The sequence below is a fragment of the Plecotus auritus genome (assembly GCF_963455305.1).
Source record: "Plecotus auritus genome assembly, chromosome: 4".
Lineage (NCBI taxonomy): Eukaryota > Metazoa > Chordata > Mammalia > Chiroptera > Vespertilionidae > Plecotus > Plecotus auritus.
Genome location: NC_137775.1, coordinates 68,296,919 through 68,322,362, shown reverse-complemented (window position 1 = coordinate 68,322,362; position 25,444 = coordinate 68,296,919). Strand labels below are relative to the sequence as shown.

General features: G+C 40.9%; 2 protein-coding genes across 2 annotated transcripts in view; both read left to right on the top strand.

Moving 5' to 3' along the window:
• The window catches only part of KCNQ5 (potassium voltage-gated channel subfamily Q member 5), a 553,624-nt gene that overhangs the window by 412,452 nt on the left and 115,728 nt on the right, over positions 1–25,444 (top strand). The window contains exons 4-5 of the mRNA XM_080664487.1: positions 11,078–11,253; positions 11,523–11,648. Of these exons, the coding sequence (XP_080520613.1) occupies positions 11,078–11,253; positions 11,523–11,648 (302 nt within the window). The remainder of the gene's footprint in view (positions 1–11,077; positions 11,254–11,522; positions 11,649–25,444) is intronic.
• On the top strand, positions 19,533–20,417 carry LOC308246642 (ferritin light chain-like). Its single transcript, XM_080665056.1, has one exon. It carries the CDS (start codon positions 19,721–19,723, stop codon positions 20,249–20,251), a length of 531 nt encoding a protein of 176 aa, XP_080521182.1. The 5' UTR covers positions 19,533–19,720; the 3' UTR covers positions 20,252–20,417.

The window sequence follows — 25,444 nt, the reverse complement described above, 5'->3', positions numbered from 1 at the left end:
ATTTACTCAAGACACTATAATGTGCCTTAAATAGGATAGGTTTTCCTCCTACTCATTCACAGTGATTCTCAGAGGACAAATGCTCCTTTCCTGTCTTATAAATACTGAAACACAACCTCCTACATCCTCCAATCTGTAACCCACATCTGAAATTAAACATTTGTGATCCCACCTTCTGAAGCAATAGTTTCAGTAGGTTACTGACATTGGAGGACATTAGTTCAGTGGTATAAAAAACAAACAAAAACATCTATTGCCTAAGTATGCAGGCCTGACCTCTGTCCAGAACTCCAGCCTCACCCACTGTCTACCAGAGGTCTAGAGGGAATCCTAATGTGGCTAAAACCAAGCTGTTAATTTTACTCTTCAAATAGCCCTCCTTTCTGCTCTCCCTCCCCCTATTGCAGTATTTCCCCATTTTTGTAAATAGCACTTCATTCACTCAATTGCTCAGCCAGAAACCCAGATATTACCCTTAGCTTCCCTTCTGTGTCACACCACACAATCAATCCTTCAGCAAGTCCTGACATCTCCAACTTCACAACATGTCCCAAATGCAACCCCTTCTCTGCTGCTCCTCACTTCAACTTGATTCTTCTAAAGCCACTCTCACCCTTTGTCCAGAGCATGGCAATGGCTTCTGACTTCCATGCCTGCCATCCAGCCCCCTCCTAATCTGTTTCTCAAAGGCAACAAAACCCATCTTCTAAAATTCGAATCTGACCTTGCATTCTTCTGCTCAAAACCCGTCAGGACATCTATGGCTCTTCCCAAAGCCACGGTGATCTGACCAGGGCCCACCCACTGTCCCCCATCCTCACTCCACTCAAGCTAAGTTGACCTCTTTACCTCCCCCCTGACCAAAGCACACTCTCCATGCTCCTGCCTCAAGGTCCTTACATTTTAATAGCGAAAATTAAGTAACCTAAAGGTCATTAACAAGTTGTTGACTAAGTAAATCAATTCATTAAATTTATTTCCTATCTCATACACATGTCCAGTGTTTTGATAGTTTATAGCAGTTATCAATTTTACAATGTTCAAACATGCATTTGGTTAAATCTATTCAAAGTTTAGCTTATAATGAGGCCACTAAAAAGAGCTCAAGGAATTGGAACAAAAATGGTGGTGGGAGAGGATACAATCATCAGGAATATTGTAGTTGCTGCACTTCTGTTTTTCCCAGAGATAACAAGATGTAATGAGTTTAAAGTACAAAAGGAAAATACATGTTAGCTATTAGGGAAAATTTTTCTGAGACTTCAGACAGTTTTCTAGGAGTCAAGAAGTGCTCTCTTTGTGGTTTACCTCTAGAAAATTTATCGGTCCTTACAGTTACAAAACTAAAAGTGTTCAACCATGCTTTGTTTAATCCATATTATTTAGTTCTTCCCACTATGATTTTAAAGTAAGTCAAATGTAGCATACAGTTGGCCCTCCATATCCATATCCAACCAACCTCAGATCATAGATATTCGGGGAGAAAATGTACGTTGTTGCTGATGTGTACTACGAAGTTAGGCCTATGATGGTTGTGTCCGTATTGAACATATACAGGCTTTTTTTTTTCTTGTTATTATATCCTAAACAATATATATTGTACACTAAACAACAACTACTTACATAGCATTTACATTGTATTAGGTATTATAAGTAAACCAGAGATCATTTCAAGTATATGGGAGGGTGTCTGTAGGTCATATGCAAATACATCTTTTTTTTTTTTAATGTATGTTTTCATTGCTTGTTTTTTAGAGTGAGTGGAAGGGAGAGGGAGAGATAGAAACATCAATGAGAGAGAAACATCTATGAGCTGCCTCCTGAATGCCTCCTACTGGAGCTCAAGCTCACAACCCGGTCATGTGCCATAACCAGGAATCGAACCGGCGACCTCTTGGTTCATAGGTAAATGGACTTTATGTTACTCAACATTGAGCCACACTGGCCAACCCTACACCACTTTATATAGGAACTTGAGCATCCTCAGATTTTCATATCCATGAGAGATCCTGGAACCAATCCCCCGCAGACACCACGGGATGACTTTCTGATAGGTATATTGTTCTGTGTAATTGTAGCAACATAATACAGTCCATCAGAGTTCAAATAAACAAATGACCTTGCTTTAACTCAATCTTTCATTGCATGATAGGATACCCTTGAATGTGAATCCGTCCTATAATGAGGGATTTTCAATATTTCAGTGGCTGATCTCTCTCAAACAGGGTCCACAATGATCAATGTATATTGATTTTGTAAATAATAGTGGAACCAAGTTCCACTGGAGTCTCATAATAAGCTCTTTTATAGTCCCTATGTGTCTTAATATCATTACAGTTTTTACTTTGTTCAAATCTTTTCAGCCTCCTCAAATCTCAAGAATTCATCCATAAATCACTCTAAGTGATTCAGTAAGTATGTGAACCTACTTCCTAATATCTTATAAGCCTACATTTCACATTTCTAATGGCCTGCTTGTAATCAATAACTATTTCTTCACTACTTCCCAACTTGCTCACATCTGTTTCCTTTGGGAGAGGCAGATTTTAAGAGCTCAGGATCACATGCTTTTTTTTCCCCCCATGCAATTTGGAGCTCCTCCATGTTTATTAGCAATTCTATTTCTTTGTCTAGCCCCATTTTCTCTTGAAGCATCCATAAAAGTACCATCTGTTTTTAGTGTCATTTTATATCTGCCTTATCCTCCTTGCACTTGTCTTTTCCCTGAATGCATTATGCAGGAACAATTTATTTTTGCTTTATTATCCACTTTCTTTCACAGCCTATCCCTTTCTCCCCTCACTCAACCTCACCCCACCCTGACCTATGTCACCCTGGATTTTCTTTATCCAAGGAATAGTGTACCATATTTACGGGCACAACTTTGGTGTCAATTAGGGGCCAGCTCAGCCTCTCATGGATTTGGACCTTGACAAATAGACCACTGCAAGCCTTAGCTCTTCATTTGTAAGAAGGAGATAATAATTACTATCTCATAGGGTTGTTTGGACTAAATTTAAAAATGTACATAGGGCTTTCCCAACATTCACACTACTGGCATTTGGGACTGGGTAATTCTTTTTCCTAGGGGTTGTTCTGGGCAATGTAGGATGTTTCACAGCAACCTTGGCCTCTACCACTAGTTGCTAGTAGCAACCCCCTTCCCAGTTAGGACAACCAAATAGCATGTCTCCAGACATTGCCAATTGTCTCTGGGGAAGCAAAATTGTCCCCATTTGACAATCATTTATGTACTTAAAGAATTTAGCACAATGCCTGGTACTTAGTAGTGATTAAACAAATATTTGTGATAGATTCATTATTAGATGGATGAATGAATATTCATTTCTAATGCAAGTGTCTAGTATAATACTTGATACTTGATTAACTGCTTAACTCATGAATGTTTAAACAAATGTATCTGAAGCCAATGAGCTTAAAGGTTGTCTATAGTTGCTTTCTTATACTAAAACTAGAGGTCCGGTGCATGAAAATTCATGCACTGGAAGGGGGGTGGGAGGGTCCCTCAGCCCAGGCTGCCCCCTCTCACAGTCCGGGAGCCCTCAGGGGTGGGAGGCAACCCGGCGATCAGGGGAAGGCAACGCCCCATCACACCTCTGCTGTTGCCACTGCCAGCAGCACAAGCCTTGGCTAGCCCTGGTTACCTGAGCCTCGGGCGGCTCTGGGTGGCTGGGCAGCCACCATCTGAGGCTTCTCTGCACCTCGGGCCTACCCTGGGTGGCTGGGCAGCCAACATCTGAGGCTTGCCTGCACCTTGGGCTGGCCCTAGGAGGCTGGGAAGCCGACAACCAAGGCCAGCTCTGGGCAGCTGGGGGACTGAGGGCGGGTCTGGCCACATTGTGCACCTGCTGCCCCCCCCCCCCCCCCCGCCAGATGGGCTGAAAGGACTGTGGGACTCTGGCAGGGCTGAGGGGACTGGGCACCACCATCTTGTGGCTATGGGCACCACCATCTTTGTGGCGGTGTGACAGTCAATTTGCATATTCCCTCTTTATTAGATAGGATGTGGTATCTTCACCTAAGACAAAGCACCTATGTTTCAAAAGATATTTTAGATAATTAATTAATTGCACAGTTTAAGTTATTCCACCCAATTTTCCCCCAGCTTTATTGAGATATAATTGACATAATACTGTGTAAGTTAAAATTTTATTGATCTGATACACATCTATTATAAATTGATTATTAACTAACACCTCCATTACATTACATAATTACCATGTCCTTTTTTGTTCTAAAAACATTTAAGATCTATCCTCTTAGAGACTTTCAAATGCTTAATACAATATTATTAAATACTAGAGGCCCAATGCACAAATTCATGCATGGGTGGGGTCTGGCCAGCCCAGTCCCAATTGGGGTAGATCGGGTCCACAGGTCGATTGGGTTAGTGGGAGCCTCTCTGGGGTGGGGCCAGGTGGGAGGAGGGGCTGCAGGAGGTTGGCCACTGGCCCCACCCCCTATTGGGGTGGGGGGCCAATCAGGGGTGGGGCTGATGGGGAGAGGGGCTGCTGGCTGATCAGGGTGGTGGGGGCCCATCAAGGACGGAGCCAGCTGGGGGGAAGGGCTGCAGGGGGGTTGACCAGCCGCCACCCCCTTGATCAGGATGGGAGAGGCTGATCAGGGGCGGGGCTGGCTGGGGGGAGGGGCTGTAGGAGGTTGGCTGGTGGCCCAGCCCCCATCAGGGCGGTTGGCTGGCTGCAGTGGGCGTCATAGCAACCGGTCGTTCTGGTTGTTACAGCGTTCCAGTCGCTGGCTTTTTATATATATAGACAATCACCATGCTGTATATTAAATTTCCAGAACTTATTCATCTTATAACTAGAAGTTTATAATCTTTGACCAACATCTCATTTCCCCCTTCTCTATCCCCACCCCCTGGTAACCATAATTCTAGTCTCTGTTTATATGAATTCAGCTTTTTTAGATTCCACATATAAGTGATGCACAGTATTTGTCTTTCTCTGTCTGGCTTACTTCATTTAGCATAATGTCTTTAAGGTCCATCCATGTTGCTGCAAATATTAGGATTTCCTTCTTTCTGGTGCCTGAATATTCTATTACATATAATATATATGTAAGCTAAATATATATTATATATAATATATATCTCCTTTATCCACTAAGTTTATGAGCACTTAAGTTGTTTTCATATCTTAGCTAATGAGAATAATTCTGCAATAAACTGTATGTGCAGATATCTCTTCAAGATCTTGTTTTAATTACTTTTGGATATATATACCCATATATGGGATTATTAGATCATGTGATAGTTATGTTTTTAATTTCTTTAAGAACCTCCTTGCTTTTTCATAGTGGCTGCACCAACATGCATTTCCACCAATAGTGCACTAGGGTTTCCTTTTCTCCATATCCTCACCAGCATTTGTGATTTCTTATCTTTTTTATAATAGCCATTCTAACAGGTTTGAAGTAATATCTCATTGTGGTTTTACTTTGCATTTCCCTGATGATTAATAATATTAGGGGGGGGGGGTGTTGTCTACTCACTTTCTTTGCTCAATTTTTAATCAGACTCTGGGTTTTTTATTGAGTTATATTAGTTATTTATACATTTTGGCTACTAACACTTTATCAGATATGCAATTTGCAAATATTTTCTCTCATTTCATAGGTTTCCTTTTTATTTCATTATTGGCATTCTTTGCTGTAGAGAAGATTTTCAGTTAGATGTAGTCCCACTTACTAATTTTGCTTTTGTCACCTTTGTTTGTGCTGTCAAATCCAAAAAAATTATTGCCATGACCCATATTAAAGGAGCTCACCACCTGTATCTTCTTCTAGGAGTTTTATGGTTTCAGGTGTTACAATTTTTAGTCTATTTTGAGTTGATTTTTGTGTGGTCCATTTTCATTCTTTTGTATATGGCTGCCCAGTTTTCCCAATGCCGTTTATTGAAGAGACTATTCTTTCCCCATTATATACATTTTAACTTGTTTATAGTTAATTAATTAACCATATATGTATGATTTCATTTTGGCATCTCTATTCTATTTGATTGATCTATGTGTCTGCTTTTATGTCAATACTGTTTTGATTACTATAGCTTTGTAACACAATTTGAAACCAGAAAGTGTGATGCTTCTAATTTTATTTTGTTTTGTTTTGTTTTGCTTCTCAATATTGTTTTGGCTATTTGAGGTCTTTTGTGGTTCCATATAAATTTAGGATTGTTTGTTCTATTTCTGTGAAAAATACCATTTGAATATTGATAGAGATTACATGGACATATTAACAATATTAATTTTTTCAATTCATGAGCATGAAACATCTTTCCATTTATTTGTGTGTTTTTCAATTTCCTTCATCAAATGTCTTATAGTTTTCACTGAACAGATCCTTTCCCTCCTTGGTCTAAGTTATTCCTAAGGATTTTTTTTTATGCTATTGTAAATCCTTGTGTTTTTTTCTTAATTTCTCTTTCTGACACTATTGTTAGTGTATAGAAATGCAACTGATTTCTATATATTGTTATTTGTGTCCTGCAACTTTAATTAATTCATTTATTAGTTCCAACCATTTTTTTGTAGTCTTTAGCGTTTTCCATATACTAGTATAATATCATGTAATCTGCAAAAGGTAACAATTTTATATTTTCCTTTCTGATTTGGATGCCTTTTATTTATTTTTCTTTCCTAATTGCTCTAGCTAAGATTTTTATACTATCTATAATAATAAAAGCATAACATGCTAATTAGACCAGATGTCCTTCCAGGCATGGCCCAGAGGGAGCCAAGGCAGAGGTGGCCGCTCCAGCGGTGGGGGCCAAGCCGCTTGCACGAATTTTGTGCATCAGGCTTCTAGTGTTGAATAAAAGTAGTGAGAGTGGGCATTCTTATCTTATTCCTGACCTCAGGCAGAATTGAAGTATGCAAATAGAATCCTTTCAGGGAAGACTGGGAGGTGAGCATTTCTGCCTGCTTCCTCTGCACTGAGCCCTGTGGGACAGCCACAGCTAGTGCTCATACCCATTAATAACTGCTTCTTTGTTTGCTATAGTCTTGTGGGTCTCATGAATGCAAGTGCCATTGGTTTTCAGAGATAGGTGTTTTGGGAGCCTGTCTCTCAAGTGGGAGTCTTAAAAGTTGGGGTATTAGATGTGGGACCCAAACCCTTAGATGCTCAGGGAGAAGCTGGGAGGTGGTGGTTCCCTCCCAATTGTGTGGCATTAGTCTGGGAATGGGGTTTATGACAAGAATGTGTCTCGTCCTTTCCTTCCGATTTCAGTGTGGGTGTTTTCTCATTCAACTGATGTGTAGGAGTCCCTCAGCTAGTTTCAGAATTTCCTTCAAAGAGAATTATTCCCTGTGTGGCTGTCCATTCAGTGTGCCTGTGGGAGGAGGAGAGTTCAAGAGCCTCCTATGTTGCCATCTTTAAAGACTGCTTCTACCCATTTTACAAGAAGTAAATCTTAGTGAGATTTGCCTTTAATAAACTTTAATGGATAATAGTTATGAACTATTATGTTGCATTTTAATGCAGTGCTAGATATTGAAGTGATCATCAACTAACCTAAGAATATTTTAGATTGATACTTCCAGTTATTAAGCCACGGATGTGATAAGAGAATAAGGCTCGAGCTACCTTTAGATGTTTATTAATCTAAGTTCATTTTATAAATACTTATTTAATACCTACCATATTTCAGGCACTGTTCTAGGCACTTGGAATACAAGTATACAACCTTGTGGAACCTCCATTCTATAAAGTAATGTACTATAAAAATAATAATTACATAAATAAAAGTAAAGATTACTTTTAATTTCTAAAATATTAGCCTAGGAAATATTCTAGATGGTACTGACAGCAAAATTTCAGCAGATGACTGCAACCCAACCAGAAACATTTTTGTGGCTGCATTCATTGTTTGCCATTTGGTGGCTCATTTATGATTTCACTAGAGGCCCGGTGCATGAAATTCATGCACAGCAGGGAGGGTCCCCTCAGCTCAGCCTGCACCCTCTCCAAACCGGGACACCTCGGGGGATGTCCAACTGCCTGTTTAGGGATCAGTCCTAAATAGGCAGTTGGACATCCCTCTCACAATCCAGGACTGCTGGCTCCTAACTGCTCACCTGCCTGCCTGCCTGATCACCCCTAACTGCCCCCCCCACCGGCCTAGTTGCCCCCAACTGCCCCCCTCTGCTGGCTTAGTTGCCCCTTACTCCACCCCCTGCCAGCCTGGTCACCCCCAACTGCCCCCCTGCCAGCCTGGTTGCCCCCAACTCCCCCCCCCCCCCCGCCGGCCTGGTCGCCCCACACAGCCTGCTGTTCAGTTGTTTGGTCATCCCTCACTAACCCCCCTACCAGCCTGGTTGCCCCATGCAGCCTGCTGTTCAGTCGTTACTGTTACTGTGATGGTGTTCCAAACAATTTACATATTCCTCTATTATTAGTATAGATTTTACTAATCTCTGACATTCTCTTCTGATCTGAATTACAATGAGGGTATTAAATTAAATTTTTGTTACCTTTGCATATTTTGTGACTTCAAACATTTAGATTATAATCCACTGTGTGCATAATTTTTTAAATTATCTCAAGCCAAGCAGTGTTCCTTTCACTTTTTCTAGGTTTTCTCTAATGAACTAACTTCATAGTATACATTCTGTGCTTTAGTCTAACAGAGCTATAGCTGATTTTTTTTTAAACTCATACAATGTATGCCTCACCTTTTCATCTATACAATGGGATTTATAGAATACTTAACCATCATGGTTGTTATGCATATTCAATAATATAACATTTGAAAACACTTTGACTTGAATAAAGGGCAGGCACATAGTAAGTTTTAAGTGCTATGTTTTCTGTACCCTTATTAGTCATTTACTTATTTCTAATATTTTAGCACAGTAAATGGGAGTATTGTACATTTTTCTTTCCTTTGTACTCTTGGGAGGAAGCAGGATTACAATAAAAAATAAAGGCAAACATATATCCACCAGGGCCATAAAAAGACTATCCCTTTGTAAACTGCTTGTCTCAGGAGTAAATCCCTTAAAATGATGAAAACCGAGATGTTTTCATACTTAACTCTTTCTTTGATGTTTTCTTCCTGATTTCAAAAGATAATCATTGTTATAAAATTCCAACATTAAAATAAATACATTTTTTAAAAATAAATTTGTGCTAACAATAAGGTAAGATGTGCTTTCTGAGTTATAGAACAATATTTTTAAAACTTTTCATTGATTACTATAATATTTTTTAAATAAATGAATAAAATTCCAACATTTGAGAAATTAATAACTTAGAAAGCAAAAGACGATTTATCCGAGCCTGGACTCTTTATTCCTAGAGATAATTCATGATAATAATCTGTGTATGTTCTCATATGTTTTTCCTAGTTATGTAATATATATTTATTAAAATAAGATCCCATGCTGCTTTGTAACTGGCTTTTATTCACTTATAATGTCTTTGGTGTTTGTGTCAGCACATTTAATTCCCTCTCATTTTCATCAGCTGCAGAGAGCAGCAACTCAAGGATGTACTTGTGGCTCTCTATGTACTTAACGCATAGAGCCACAGAGCATTCAGATCTGATTGGGGAATGAAACCTTCCTGCTGACCTTTGTACTGCCATCTACTTACCCTCTCTCCCTCTCAAAGTCCTGGCCCAAAAGGGCACCAGGAGAATGACTCAGATGATCTTCTCAGTCCAGACCAGAGCTTCCTAAGTGCAGAGAGGACTGAGCTGAATGAGGGGTGCACATCCACCCAGCAGTTAATCCTAAGGATCACAGAAACATTATAAATGCAACGGCCTTGAAGTGAAACTCCTCTTTGGAGTGTGGATGCCCAGTCATGCACAGTCCACTTGAAGCAGGAAGGAAAGTTTATTTGAGGATGTTAAGATCAAGCTAACTTATTTTTAAATTGTCATAGGAGGCCATTCGTCCTCACTTCACGTCTTCCACTTCAAAGCCTACTTTCCATCATCTAGATATTTACCCTTGGAGCGATTAAGTCCTCTTTTATCTTTTCCATGCTTTCATTAGCTGCATTTTTTTCTCTTTTTAGCTTACAAAAGGGAAGATTTTTTTTAGACCAAATGCCAATATGTCAAAAATTAAATATTCATTCCCATGCAATGCACAGTGTGTATAATTACATACTCTATTGTAACAAATGTAATGTTATTTAATTTGTGTTCCAAACTTGCACATAATTGGCTGACCAGATATCAAGAGTACTTTATGCAGAGAGCTTAGACTATTCCACTTAGTTGAGGCCTTTGTTAAACAAAATGTAATGCTGCAGACCCCACAACATAAGGAAATTTTTTGCTGAAAGGAGCTACAACCTTCTTTGTCAAGAAAACAAGAGATCCCAGCCAGTGTGGCTCAGTGGTTGAGCATCAACCAATGAACCAGGAGATCACAGTTCGATTCTCCATCAGGGCACATGCCCCGGTTGCAGGCTGGATCCCCAGTGTGGGGCAAGCGGAGGCAGCCGATCAATGATTCTCTCTCATCAGTGATGTTTCTCTCTCTCCCTCTCCCTTCCCCTCTGAAATAAATAAAAAATATATTTTTTTTAAAAAAAAGTAAACAAGAGACATGATTATCCCAAGTGGCTCTTTCATGGCTGGACAGACTAGGATGCCTCTGTGGCATCAACCAGGAAGCCGAGGTGTTAAGGCTGAGGAGCAAGCTCCTTCCTGCCACACAGGGATGCTGAGGAAACCAGCGATGTTGGGGAAGGCTGCCCACAGCTTCAAGGCTCCCTGGAACACCAAACTTTCTGAAAGCCGTTGCCAATTTGTTGAAGGTTAAGTAGTAAGTGGTTCCAAATTGCATAGGTAGAGCATGGGATGGTTATGGCCCAGAACCACAGGGATGGATGGGTCCTATTCTCTGCCTTCTCGCTGTTCAGGCATCGCAGAGCCCAAGAAGCACTACGCCGTGCTGGGGTTTGAGATCAGGTTATTTGTACCTCAAACAGGTCCGAGTGAACCTTTCTGAAATATTGTTTTGAGAACTAAAAGTGCCTTGTCGTGCTTCTTATGGCTGTTTCAACCTGTTTCTTTCAGATACCATTGTTCTTATCGCTTCAATAGCAGTTGTTTCTGCAAAAACTCAGGGTAATATTTTTGCCACGTCCGCACTCAGAAGTCTCCGTTTCCTACAGATCCTCCGTATGGTGCGCATGGACCGAAGGGGAGGCACTTGGAAATTACTAGGTTCTGTGGTTTATGCTCACAGCAAGGTAAGATTTACTTTCTGACTCATAGAACAAGATTTTTTAAACTCTTTCATTGGTTGCTGAAATATTTGATAAACCTGTCATTAGCAAACTTAGTCATTTCAGAATTTGGTCAAAGTAATTTAGAGACACAGTATATAATGGATTATTTAAAAGTCATCATAAGTACCCAAGAAGTAGTCAAGTGAATGGAATCATGCATAGATAGATTTGTTTTCCTTTTTCAAAGGTTGTTTTCACTCCTAAAAATGTTTCATTCCTTTTTTATCTAGGAATTAATCACAGCTTGGTACATAGGATTTTTGGTTCTTATTTTTTCATCTTTCCTTGTCTACCTGGTGGAAAAGGATGCCAACAAAGAGTTTTCTACATATGCAGATGCTCTGTGGTGGGGCACAGTAAGTATAAAAATCTGTTTTTATTTATTAGATGTTGTAAAATTGTTCCCCTTTGAATACAGTGTAGTGTGATGATTCTGAATAAAAAATTTCAATAAAATATTAACTCTCAAAAGAGAGTTGTGTGAAAATATACTGTACTTATAATTGACTAAAGAGTTTCCCCCTCTTTGGCTCAGCAAAGTTAACTTCTCTTATAAATCATTAGTCATAATTTTTGAGTGCTAGATTGTTGCCAAAATAAAAGCATATCATTTTTATCTGTGATTAAAATGTTGATAGGCTCATTTGTTTGTTTTAGCTTTATGGAGCACAGATTTAAATTACCAAGTGCTACATTGGTTTGTCATTCATCAAAATGGTGTAAAAAATAAAGGAATGGTAGCTGAACAGAAGTTAGAAAGGTGAAATTATGGCACAAAAAGTGAAAAAGAGAAGATTGGTAACCATTTGTGAGATCAGAGATTATAAACACCTAATTTCAAAACTTTCCATTCAAAAACCTACTTTCCCTTTATATTTTTACTAAAGGCTAGTTTTCCAAACAAATCAAAGTAATCATGATCTTTGTACAGAAAGAAAATAAACATGTGCTAAATATTTTAACTGATTTTTTAAATCATTTAAGTAAGTATTAATGATTGGCACCAGTAAGATGTCACAAGCAGTTCAAAGGACTACCTAAAGAACAGAAACATATCAAGATCAGGAATGAAGGTGCAAAAAGCTGTGGTACATTTACACAATGGAATACTATGTGGCCATAATAAAGAAATCTTACCTTTTGTGACAGCATGGATGGTACTGGAGAGTATTTTGCTAAGTGAAATAAGCCAGTCAGAGAAAGACAAGTACAATATAATTTCAATTATATGTGGAATCTAATGAACAAAATAAACTAACAAACAAAATAGAAACAGACTCATGATACAGAAAACAGACTAATTGCTGTCAGAGGGGAGGGATTTAGGGGACTGGGTGAAAAAGGTGAAGGTGTAACAGGACAATCAATGGGTCCTTGCTGCCAGCTGCTTATATTGGGTAAAAGGACAAAAGATTACATGGGGAAGTAACCAAAGGGTATGCCAAATGGGTGGTTAACAGATACGTAGAGAGCTGGGGATCTTCAAAGGGATGCAAAAGGGCAGGGATCTTCAAAGGGCTTAGTGATATGCAAGGGTTGGGGGGGTCTTCAAAGAGCTGTCAATTCTGGTTTCTGCAGCAAAGTTGTTAATCTTCCCATGATAATAGGCAGCTCCAAATGGGGAGGATGGGCTACATTTTTAGATGAGCTCCCATGTCCCACGTGTGTAACTGCCAGCCAAATTAGAATGTGCCTTCTTTAATCAGAATAAAACAATCACGGTTAACAAAGCATGGTTAATATTTCTTACAATTCTAGCTGGTTCCCCAACATTCTGTTTCTGACCCTGTCAAAGGGATAAACAAAACAAAGCAAAAGTTATACACAGACAACAGTATGGTGATTACCAGAGGGAAAGGGGTTGGAGGGAGGTAGAAGAGGGTAAAGGAAGGATAAATGGTGATGGAAGGACTCTTAACTTGGGATGGTGAACACATAATACAATATACAGATGATATATTACAGTATTGTACACCTGAAATCTATATAATTTTGTTAACCAATGTTAGCCTAGTAAATCCAATACAATTTTTAAAATTATTTTTATTGTTGACACTGTTGCAGATGTCCCCATTTTCCCCCTTACCCACTTCCACCCGGCACCCACCACCCCTTCCCTCTGGCCATCACCACACTGTTGTCTGCATCTATGGGTTATGAATATATGTGCTTTGGCTGCTCCCTTCAGCTTCTTTCATCCAGTCCCTCACCTGTGACATGCTGTCACAAAAGGTAAGAGTTCCTTCTTTTCCACAGCTGCATAGTATCCCATTGTGTATCCGTATCACAGCTTTTTTATTCACTCATCTGCTGATGGGCACTTGGGTTGTTTCTAGATCTTGGCCGTTGTAAATAACACTGCTTTGAACATAGAGGTGCATATATTCTTTTGAATTGGTGTTTCAGGATTCTTAGGATAGATTCCTGGATCAAAAGGCAGTTCCATGTTTAATTTTTGAGGAACCTTCCTACTGTTTTCCACAGTGGCTGCACCACTGTGCATTCTCACCAACAGTGCACCAGAGTGCTCTTTTCTCCACATCCTTGCCAGCACTTGTTGTTTGTTGATTTATTGATGGTAGCCATTCTGGCAGGTGTGAGGCGATACCTCATTGTGGTTTTAATTTGCATCTGTCTGATGATTAGTGACATTAAGCATTTTTTTCATATGTCTATTGGCCATCTGTATGTCCTCTTAAATGCATGTACAAATAAAGGCAAAACTGGCTTCTTTGAACAGTGTGAGAGGGAAGTCAATTAAACTACCACTAGACAGAATGTATTTCCATGTCTATAGACAAGAATTATTTTGCATTGCTACCAATTATCTACAATCTGCAGAGCTGTAAAATAACTCAAAGGCCGTGAAAGGTACAGAGCCCCATCAATAACCTGGAAGGGGGACTCTAAACAATGCATAGTTTTCCACTGAAGCAAAATTTCCCTGCATTGTAAAGAATTTAAAAAACAGTCATTGACTAGAAGAGGCCTTAGAGGTCACATAATCCTATCGCCTATTGAGGAATGTAAGGCCAACGAGACTTATTGCCTTATATTTTATGACTAGTAATGGCCAGGGCAACACCCAAGGCCCTCCTTCTATGAAACTATTGACATTAACTAGATCTGAGTCAGAAAAAGATTATCAAATTCAATGTTTGCAAATATGTTGATATTGATATGCATTTAATAAAATGTACTGCCTAAAAGGAAAAATAAATAAATGAATAAAATAAAAAAAATAGCCATTGAAACATGTTCCATTAATAAGAATGTCACAGGATAAAGAAGTGTTTTATGCAATTCATAAACTATATTCTTTTTATTTTATTCTTTAAGACATTTTAACAGAGTGTTATGTGAAAATATATAGCATTTATAATTGTTTATTTAAAGAGTCTCCCCATCTCTTTGGTCCAACAACGTTAAGTTCTCTTATAACTTTGGCTAGATTATTGCCAAAATAAAAATAAATCATTTTCTTAAACTGTGACTAAAACTTTGGCAAGTTGTTTGTTTTAACTCTGTGGAGCATAGGTTTGTTACCAGTTGTTGCATTGTTCCCCAAAACCACATCAGCAGGAACCAGAACTTTTGTCAAGGACAAAGGAAATTTGTCAGGGCTTATATTAAGCAGAACTTGGTATGTTTGTTGATTGTATAGCAGCAATAAAACGAGTAAGAATCAAAAATGTATTCACCTATAGATTAAGATTCTTTTAAATTATCAGAAAAATGTCTACAAGATCGCACCATTGGTAACAAAGCATTCTGTTGTTGTAATAATTTGCTTTCCAACACTACTTCCTCCCACCCCCATCAGCAATAATGGTCATTTAGAAAGGAGGAAAATAGAAACTCCAAAAGAGAGAAGTCATCTGACATTCTTCAAACACTTCTTATTCAGGGGTGGGCAAATACAGGTTTACAGGTGTTCATATGGAAAGTAATACAATAATTACTAAATAATTAATACAAGAATAAACTCTGTTTCATATGCTTACAACTGTAAACCTATTTTTGCCCACCCCTGTATGTAGAGAGCAAATGAAAATCTATGACTCATGGTGGAATAAATTGTGTAAACTGAAAAACAAAAGACTTTTCTAGTTAATGAGAGGAAGAGAATTTATAAACCCAGCCTTCAAAGCAACGACTTGAATTTAAGTTTAGTGTTTGCTTCTCTTTGATAATTCTGACTATTTAAACTCCCAAGGCACTCAGGTGCTCCTCTTCCCGTTGGGATGCCCTTGTTGGGGAGTTCAGCCTGGCAGCTCTGTCTCCTTTTTCCATTGGTCTTCCTTTCCCCCTTATTACCAACTAGAGGCCTGGTGCACAAAATTCGTGCATTGGGAGGGGTGTCCCTCAGCCCGGCCTGTGCCCTCTCGCAGTCCAGGACCTCGCTCCTTACTGCCCACCTGCTCACCGCTCCTTAGTGCTGCCGCGGAGGCAGAAGAGGCTCTCGCCAGCGCCGCTGCACTCACCAGCCGTGAGCTCAGCTTCTGGCTGAGTGGCACTCCCCCTGTGGGAGTGCACTGACCATTAGGGGGAAGCTCCTGCATTGTGCGTCTGCCCCCTGGTGGTCAGTGTGCATCATAGCGATTGGTCATTCTGGTTGTTCCACCATAACGGTTGCTTAGGCTTTTATTATATAGACTAGTGGCCCAGTACACGAAATTCATGCACGTGGGGGGGGGGGTGTTCCTCTGCCCGGCCTGCACCCTCTCCAATCTGGGACCCCTTGAAGGATGTCCTACTGACAGTTTACAGGGATCGGGCCTAAACCGGCAGTCGGACATCCCCCTCACAATCCAGGACTGCTGGCTCCAGCCGCTCACCTGCCTGCCCGCCTGCCTGATTACCCCTAACCACTGTGCCTGCCAACCTGCTCGCCCCCAACTGCCCCCTGCCGTCGGCCTGCTCACCCCTAAATGCCCCCCCGCCAGCCAGATCACCCCCAACTGCCCCCCGTGCCAGCCTGCTCACCTCCAAATGCCCCTCCGCTGGCCTGCTTGCCCCCACTTTCCCTCCCCACTGGTCTGCTCACTCCCAACTGCCCCCTGCTAGCCTGCTCACTCCAAACTGCCCCACCCTGCTGTCCTGCTCATCCCCAACTGGCCCCCCTGCTGGTCTGCTTACACCCAACGGCCCCTGCCATCCCATCCTGGCCTGATCACCCCCCTGCCCGGCGACCCTTTTTTCTTTTTTTTTTTTTTCAGCGCCTCCTTGAGCGGAGGCCAGGGCCGGCTGGAAGCTTGGCTTCCTCCATCGCTGGGGGCAACCCAAACCTCCTGCTCAGCTCCAGCTCTGTGGCCGCCGCCATTTTTGTTGGGATTTATTTATCTTCTATAATTGAAACTTTGTAGCCTTGAGCGGAGGCCAGGGCCAGCCAGGGCAGGCGGGAAGCTTGGCTTCCTCCATTGCCAGGGCAACCCAAGCCTCCTGCTTGCTCCAGCTCCGTGGCCAGCCGCCATATTGGCTGGGTTAATTTGCATACTCTCTCCTGATTGGCTGGTGGGCGTGGCTTGTGGGTGTAGCAGATTGATGGTTAATTTGCATGTTTTTCTTTTATTAGTGTAAGTTAGTGTAGATAGGAATTGTTGTGTTAAATAGTGTGTGGGAAACTCTCACTATATCTCTCACTTAGTCAACAGCTTGTTTCTTTTGCCAGAATAATCTGAGCAGCAGATTTTCAAAGATCATATCTGTGACTTTGGGGCAGGTGGGGGGAGCAACATATTATCATCAATTTCCATTTCAATAGTGCTATTTTGACTGAAGTTTAACCTGTACTTAACAGGCTTCTTGAATGGCTAAATTATGTCTCTTTTTTTTTTTTTTTCAAGAAAAGAATCTAGTCTTGAATATAAGAATAAAAATCTTCTAAGACATTAAGTTTCTAGGAGTAAAATGGCCTTTTTGGTTCACAGTGAGTTTGTTGATATTAACTGACTCATTAATGAAATTGTCTAAAGCCTAAAATAATAAGCAAACAATGGGCTTATTATTTCTATTCATTATAAGAATATGTACATCTTCAGTGTAAAATAAAAATAAATTTAGAATACTATACTTGCCATTATGTGTTAATCAAGACATTAAGGAATATATGGCTGGATACTTTTTAGTCAAAATTGTCCATGTTGCACATAACAGACACCTTGCTAACTATGGAAGAACCCAGAATAAATAGGGAAATTAAGGCATCCTGAATGGAGTGTTTCTAAGTGTTTCTAGGCTTGGTGAAAAACAAAAGGAAATTTCCTTTATTAAAAAAGCCTAAAGTATCAACATTAAGTATCAAAATGCAATTTGTGGCCCAGGGTAACAGTATCCAAGTGAATTCTAAATATGAACTACTAAACTTCTTTCATTAAGAAGATGCTGAGAGCTATTTCCAAGAGCAACATTTGGAGGAATACAGTGGCGTGATCAGCACTGCTTAAAGCCAACAGCAATTCAAAGAAGTTTGTTCTCTGGAAACAATTCTGTGCTAGTGGATAATGGTATTTATTAGCTCATTGAGTAAGTGGGATAACCAATAAAAAAGAGCCCAGTACTAACAGCACAGCAAATGCCCAGTCAAAAATGGTGGCCACTGTAGATGTAGACATTGCTGTCCTGGATGTTAGCGCCTTTATAACCAAAGTAACAAACGAAGCTATATGCTTCATGGTGGACCCAGAGCTTAAGCAAAGAAGCTTGGGAATTTGGGGTTGAGACGAAAAGATGTTCTGGGTTCTGAAGTGGCAACTACAGGGTGTTGATGACAAAGGAACTGGAGGAGGGGTGAGTGAGGTAACTCTAGAGGCTGAGACAGCGCCAGCTCCTGGAAGAAGGATCTTCTGATTGCTGGGCAGAGCTCCATTTAATGTTATTTCCTGTTATTTTCTTTCTCTTTAGTTACTGTAGATTTATTCTGAAATAAATTTATAACAGTTCTTATTGCAGTTATTTTTTATTATTATCTTTTTTTCTGTGACTATTTTTCTCCTCTTGATTTGCTTTAGATTTGTTCTGAAATAACCTATGATCACGTTTTCCTGAAGTAATTTTTTCTCATAATAACCTGGTAAAGACCAGCTGGTCCTCTTTCTATTTACTGCTATTTCTATGATGAAAATAGTGTTTGGGGTGGGGTTTTTTTAATAAAACACGTACAGTAGCAGATAATATAAATATACTCATGAGTAGCATCTAAATATAACCTCCACCTTATAATTATTACTTTAGGCACGTAGAAGAATTCTTTATAAGCTAGAGTTAGTCCTAGAATTCATGCTGAATATCGTAACAATCTGTCTCAAAGCAAACAATATGGAAGGCTCTGTGTATAATATAGTATACTGTGTACTCAACAGGTCCTATCGCCTACAAAACCTAAGAATAAGAAATGGTACAGATTTGTGGAATAAACAAAAATACCTTTGCCCTTATTAATACCAGTTATAATTCTGAGAATCAACCCTCCTTACATTGGGTTTCCCAGGACAAAGTGTTTTCTGCAACTTTTATAAGCTGTTGTTTTCTGACTCCGTGCTGGTACATTAAATAAAAGTTAACAAAAGTTTCTTACCACCAATGCATTACTTGATGGTATCAAAGCCTTACTTGGCTGTGAGATAATCAAGTTCTAACTATTCAAGAATATTGCTAACCACCAAGAAATACTAAAACACATATACCCCAGCCACTACCCACCAAAGCACCCTGGCTGTTAGGAGTATGGACAAGTCCCATGCCTACCTAATGGCATGCATGTATGAAGTACGTTGGTATGAAGCCTCTTTGGAGAAGTCTTTCCTAAGAACTCTGTTCCTTTTTAATGTCATCTCACACATGGCTCTGGACACTTTTGCTCAGTATTATTCCATAACTATTGAGCACATGCTATATAGAAAATGACAAAGTAATAGTCGGGAGACCTGTGTTCCAGCACCATCGTTATGATTTAGTGAACGTGTGATACTAAGCAATCATTTAATATCTCCATAAAATGGCTATTATAATGTTACCCAAACATGAAGTTGCTGTGTGTGTTAAATAAGATCGGGGCATGTAAATGTGCTTTATCGAGCACTAGACAAATGTTAGTCACTCTTGTTATTACATATCTGACCACAAGCCTGGTAGGAAAATATAGAATGCTAATGCCCTGAGCTACCTGCCGCAGTGGGACCCAAATATGATGCCACCACCACAGGAGTTTCTGATGTTTAAAGATTTAAAACCTTCAGCGCACTCGGAGGTCCCGGATCTGTCTCTTGCTTCAACAGTGTTTGGACGGAACAGACCCAGGGACACCCGTTCTTCCAGCCTCCGGCCACTCTCCTGCGTCTCATCCAGTCACCACCTTCAGAACCACCTCGGGGACCAGCCAACACACCGGTTTGTTTTTTCTACCCTAACTCCTCATTGCTGAACAACCATGAGCTCCTCTCAAATTCGTCAGAATTATTCCACTGAGGTGGAGGCTGCGGTCAACCGCCTGGCCAACATGCATCTGCGGGCCTCCTACACCTACCTCTCTCTGGGCTACTATTTCGACCGCGAGGATGTGGCTCTGGAGGGTGTGGGCCACTTCTTCCGCGAGTTGGCGGAGAAGAAGCACGAGGGCGCGGAGCATTTCTTAAAGTTGCAAAACAAGCGAGGTGGCCGCATTCTCTTCCAGGATGTGCAGAAACCTTCCCAGGATGACTGGGCCAAAACTCAGGACGCCATGGAAGCCGCCCTGGCCTTGGAGAAGAGCCTGAACCAGGCCCTTTTGGAGCTGCATGCCCTGGCTTCTACCCGTGCAGACCCTCATGTCTGCGACTTCCTGGAGAACCACTTCCTGGATGAGGAGGTGAAACTGATCAAGAAGATGGGTGACCACCTGACTAACATCCGCAGGCTGGCCGGCCCCCAGGCTGGGCTGGGCGAGTATCTCTTCGAAAGGCTCACCCTCAAGCACGACTAGGAGCCTTTGGAGCCCAGAGGCCTTTCAGAGGTCCCCCGCCCCCGCCCTGCATCCCCCTGGTGTCTCTGCCTTTTACCTGAGCCTCTTCCCGAAACTACTAGCCATTCTTTTAACCACCCTGGAGCCCTCTCCCCTGCATTGGACCAAATGAGACAATAAAGCTTTTTGCAGCAAAAAAAAAAAATAAAAAAATAAAAAATAAATAAAGATTTAAAACCTTTCCAATCTACTAGTTCGAGGTGACAAAATTTCAAAGTTAACTGCACAGGTTCTGTGTACCCACTCCTGAAACCAGGTGCTCAGGAGGTGACCCCAGGAAATGAGGAGAGGGGAGGAGAAAAGAGGAGATGAGAAGAAGGGAGAGGGAAGGAGAGGAGAGGGGAGAGGGAAAAATTGACGACAAACTGCCAATGATAATCATCCTCCCTTAAAGACCCCCTTATGGAGAAATTATACTGTGCTATGGAAATCTATAACTAGTATATCCTTAACTTGCTCACATGAATGAATTAGCTATAAGCTAGTATTCTTAATTGTATCTTCCAAATCAGACCAATAAATTTTTGTTGATTTGTTGCTTGAAGGAAAGAAGAAAGGATTTATAACTCCTGGTCTGGAATTAATTCTGCTATTAAAAAAACAAACAACTAGCTTAACTGATGTCTAAATTATAATCTGACCATAGCCTATGCCATCCCACTTTTAAAAATCAGAATTTGTATTTATTTAGCATTTTTATTCCTAAGGAAGAATTCTTGATTGCTAAACACACTAAGTACTCCCAATGCACCTCAGGCTTTGCTAATGCAAATACACCTTTATGCCAATATTTGCAACCCACAGATTTTTCAGAAAATATCCTTTCTCGCCTGGGTGACTGCAGTTGAGCATATGGAATATGAGGGCAAACATTTATCTGAGCTCTTCCCACCTGCCAAGTCACCTTCACATAAATGGTCCACCTGGGGGAGCAGCATGGACTGCCATCCTTCCTGAGGCTGACGGGAGGGAGCAGGGACTGGTGTGTGCTTCCTCTCGGGCCCCCAGCTGTCTCATCAGGCACAACCTGAGGACACATCTGCCAGCCTCACCTCAGGCCATACAGGGTGGTTGGTGAATGACATCTTCTCACTTATCAACGTATTACTCTGACTAAAACTGCACTAAGAAGATACTGGAAATGTTTTATTTTATTTTATTTTATTTTATTTTTTAATTTCTTTATTGATTAAGGTATTACATATGTGTCCTTATTTCCTGATATGTGTCCTTTTTCCCCGGAAATGTTTTAAATGTATATTTTAATTTTTAAAAGTAAATTCAAATTTTCATGACCATTTTTAATGATATTGTAAGCACCATGGTCAAAAGTCAATGAGAAGACCCCAAATAGCCACAGCAATCCTGAGAAAGAAGAACAAAGTAGGAGGGATCTCAATACCAGATTTCAAGCTGTATTACAAAGCCACTGTTCTCAAAACTGCCTGGTACTGGCACAAGATTTAAAGATTTAAAACCTTTCCAATCTACTAGTTCGAGGTGACAAAATTTCAAAGTTAACTGCACAGGTTCTGTGTACCCACTACCTGAAACCAGGTGCTCAGGAGGTGGCCCCAGGAAATGAGGAGAGGGGAGGAGAAAAGAGGAGATGAGAAGAAGGGAGAGGGGAGGAGAGGGGGGTTAGGGAGAGGAACTCCCATTTGACCCAGTGATCCCACTTCTAGGAATATATCCCAAGAAACTAGAAACACGAATCAGAAAGGATATACGCACCCCTATGTTCATAGCAGCACAATTCACCATAGCTAAGAACAGACATATAGATCAATGGAATAGAATAGAGAACCCAGAAATCGACCAAAATCACTATGCTCAATTAATATTTGACAAAGGAGGCATGAACATACAATGGAGTCAAGATAGTCTCTTCAATAAATGCTGTTGGGAAAATTGGACAGATACATTCAAAAAAATGAAACTAGACCACCAACTTACACCATACACAAAAATAAACTCAAAATGGATCAAGGACTTAAACATACAACGAGAAACCATAAAAATACTAGAGGAATCCACAGGCAGAAAAATCTCTGACATATGCCGAAGCAATTTCTTCACTGATACTGCTCCTAGGGCAATGGAAACTAAAGAGAAAATAAACAAATGGGACTACATCAAAATAAAAAGCTTTTGCACAGCAAAGGAGACCATCAATAAGACAACAAGAAAGCCCACTGCATGAGAGAACATATTTGCCAATGATAACAACAATAAGGGTTTAATCTCCAACATTTACAGGGAACTCATGCAGCTTAACAAAAAGAAGATAAACAACCCAGTCAAAAATGGGCAACTGATCTAAATAGACACTTTTCGAAAGAAGACAGAAGGAAGGCCAAGAGACATATGAAAACTTGCTCAAAGTCACTAATCATCAGAGAGATGCAAATCAAAACAACAATGCGGTACCATCTCACACCTGTCAGAATGGCCATTATCAACAAATCAACAAATGACAAGTGCTGGTGAGGATGTGGAGAAAAAGGAACCCTCATGCACTGCTGGTGGGAATGCAGACTGGTGCAGCCACTGTGGAGAACAGTATGGAGTTTCCTCAAAAAAACTAAAAATGGAACTCCCATTTGACCCAGTGATCCCATTTCTCTAGGATATATCCCAAGAAACTAGAAACATGAATCAGAAAGGATATATGCACCCCTATGTTCATAGCAGCACAATTCACCATAGCTAAGATTTGGAAACAGCCTAAGTGCCCATCAGCAGATGAGTGGATTAAAAAACTGTGGTATATCTACACAATGGAATACTACGCTGCAGTAAAAAAGAAGGAGTTCTTACCATTTGCAACAACATGGATGGAGATGGAGAGCATTTTGCTAAGTGAAATAAGCCAGGCAGAGAAAGATAAATATCACATGATCTCACTCATTTGTGGAATATAATGAACAACATAAACTGATGAACAAAAATAGATCCAGAGACAGGGAAACATCAATCAGAACGTTAAACCTCAGGGAAGGTAGGGGAGGGTGGGGGTAAGAGGGAGATATCAACCAAAGGATTTATATGCATGCATATACGCCTAATCAATGGACACAGACAACAGGGGGGTGGGGGGCATGAATGGGAGGTGGGGGGTAATAGGGGAATAAGGACACAAATGTAATACCTTAATCAATAAAGAAATTTTTTAAAAAAAAGTCAGTGAGTAGCCCTGGCCACTCAGTGATTAGAGTGCCGGCCTGCCCACCAAAGGGTTGCAGGTTCAATTCCAGGTCAAGGGCCGTAGCTGGGTTGCAGGTCCAATCCCCAGCCCTAGTTGGGGCAAATGGGGGAGCCAATCCATGAGCCAGTCTCTCTCTCTCTCTACCCCCCTCCTTCCCTCTCTCTTCCACTCTCTCTAAAAATCAATGGAAAATATATCCTCCTGTGAGGATTAGCAACAACAACAAAAGTCAATGAGCAGTGTATAAAAAGATATACCACTATTAAAATTTGGAATTTATTCCTCTCATCTCCCCTTGCCTGGAACAATAATGTGATTAATCTGTCATTTGTTTGGAGTATGTTATTTCTTTGTTTAACTTATTAAGAAACATTATTCTGTGTGGCATCGGCTAGTAAATTTATTATAATTCCCACGGCAAACCTATGCTAAATAAATGGCTGGCAAAGAAAACAAAATGTCAGTGAGTAGGAATCAATAATAAGTGCATAAATAAATACAGAAATAAATCTTTAAAATGTAATCTACCCAGCACATGTTAGCTAGCATAATTCTTATAAACTTTGGAAGATCAAAAATGGAATTATGCCCAATATAGTGGATTTCCTCCAGGTGTGATTTTCTGCAATCCTCTGAAGTTCACGTACACGGCCTCTCAAGCTTCCCTTGAAACAAGCTGCTGTTCCAGGAGCTCCCTGAAGAGCTGGTGCCTTCGGGGTCCTGTGCAAGCCCACCTTCCTCTAACTTTAGATCCACGGGAAAGGAATCATCACTGGGCCCAGCCACTGACAGGGTTCACAAGGTTTCTGGGAGACAGACATGGGTCTATTGTTCAGCATCAGGGTAGGAGAATAAGCACCAAAAGGGCTTCTGCTTCCAGTCCATGGGCAGAGGGCCCGCCGATAACCATTAGCAGAGCCTTCCAAGTGCCAAGACAAGAAACATAATGTAGTTGTACTGTCCCAAGGAGACGCACTTGTACTTCAAGGACAGCTTGACCTGAAAGTCCAGAAAATCAATGAACACCTATGCAAGCCTCATTTGAGGATGGTTTTAACGAATGCAGCCAGGCATTGCCTTAGAGAGTCAGCAGCTAGATGGAGCCGATGGGCCAGCATGAATTTATTGAGAAGCCTCACATCTTTTTTTTTTACGTTTATCTTAGAAATGTCCTAATTTCATGTCTGCTGCTGTCTCTCTGTTCACATCAGAAAGCTCAGTGGTCCCCCTTTAGCCACAGGAAGTGAAATGATGCGCCCAGGAAACCCCCACTAGCCCCCTCCCTGGCTCAGAGAGAGGGACAAACTGCCACTCCGTTGGCAGATTCTTCTCAAACCTAGCCTGGCAATAAAAGGCCCTGTGTTTTCAACCAAGCAACACCCGAGAGACGTTGAAATCGGAGTGACTTTGAAATCAGAGTGGAGGAAGTTGCTGTGGCCAAGCTGCTGGTCATCCCAGTCTCCTGCACGTGATGAGACGTGATCATCCAGAAATCTGAACCAGAATGTAGAGAAGGTGGGCAGAGTCTTTGCTGCCCCCAGAGGGACTCCAGGGTGCTGCTCTCAGAGTTCACAACACTCTTCTTCCCCACAAGCCACCCTGTGAGCCTGAGGGCAACCCTCTGGGAATGAGAGAGCAGGCGTGCCTCTACTCGGAAAGCAACGCTGAGCACGCCCTCACTGGCCCTGTGACATTCTTCCGAGCCAGAGGCAGTGGTTTAAAACCCGCTCTCTCCCCACAGGCCCAGGAGAGTAATCCGCATGTATTATGAGAATGTAAAGCAAACCGTGCAATGTGACATTATTGCTGTGACCAAACTATGAAATTTCTCCTTCAGTTTATTACAATTAATAAACAGCTGTAAATGGATTAAGGTATTTTGTAGAAAAAGTGCAGTAGATTAAAATCTTTTCCATAGATTTAAGATTGGGAACCTGTAATAAAAT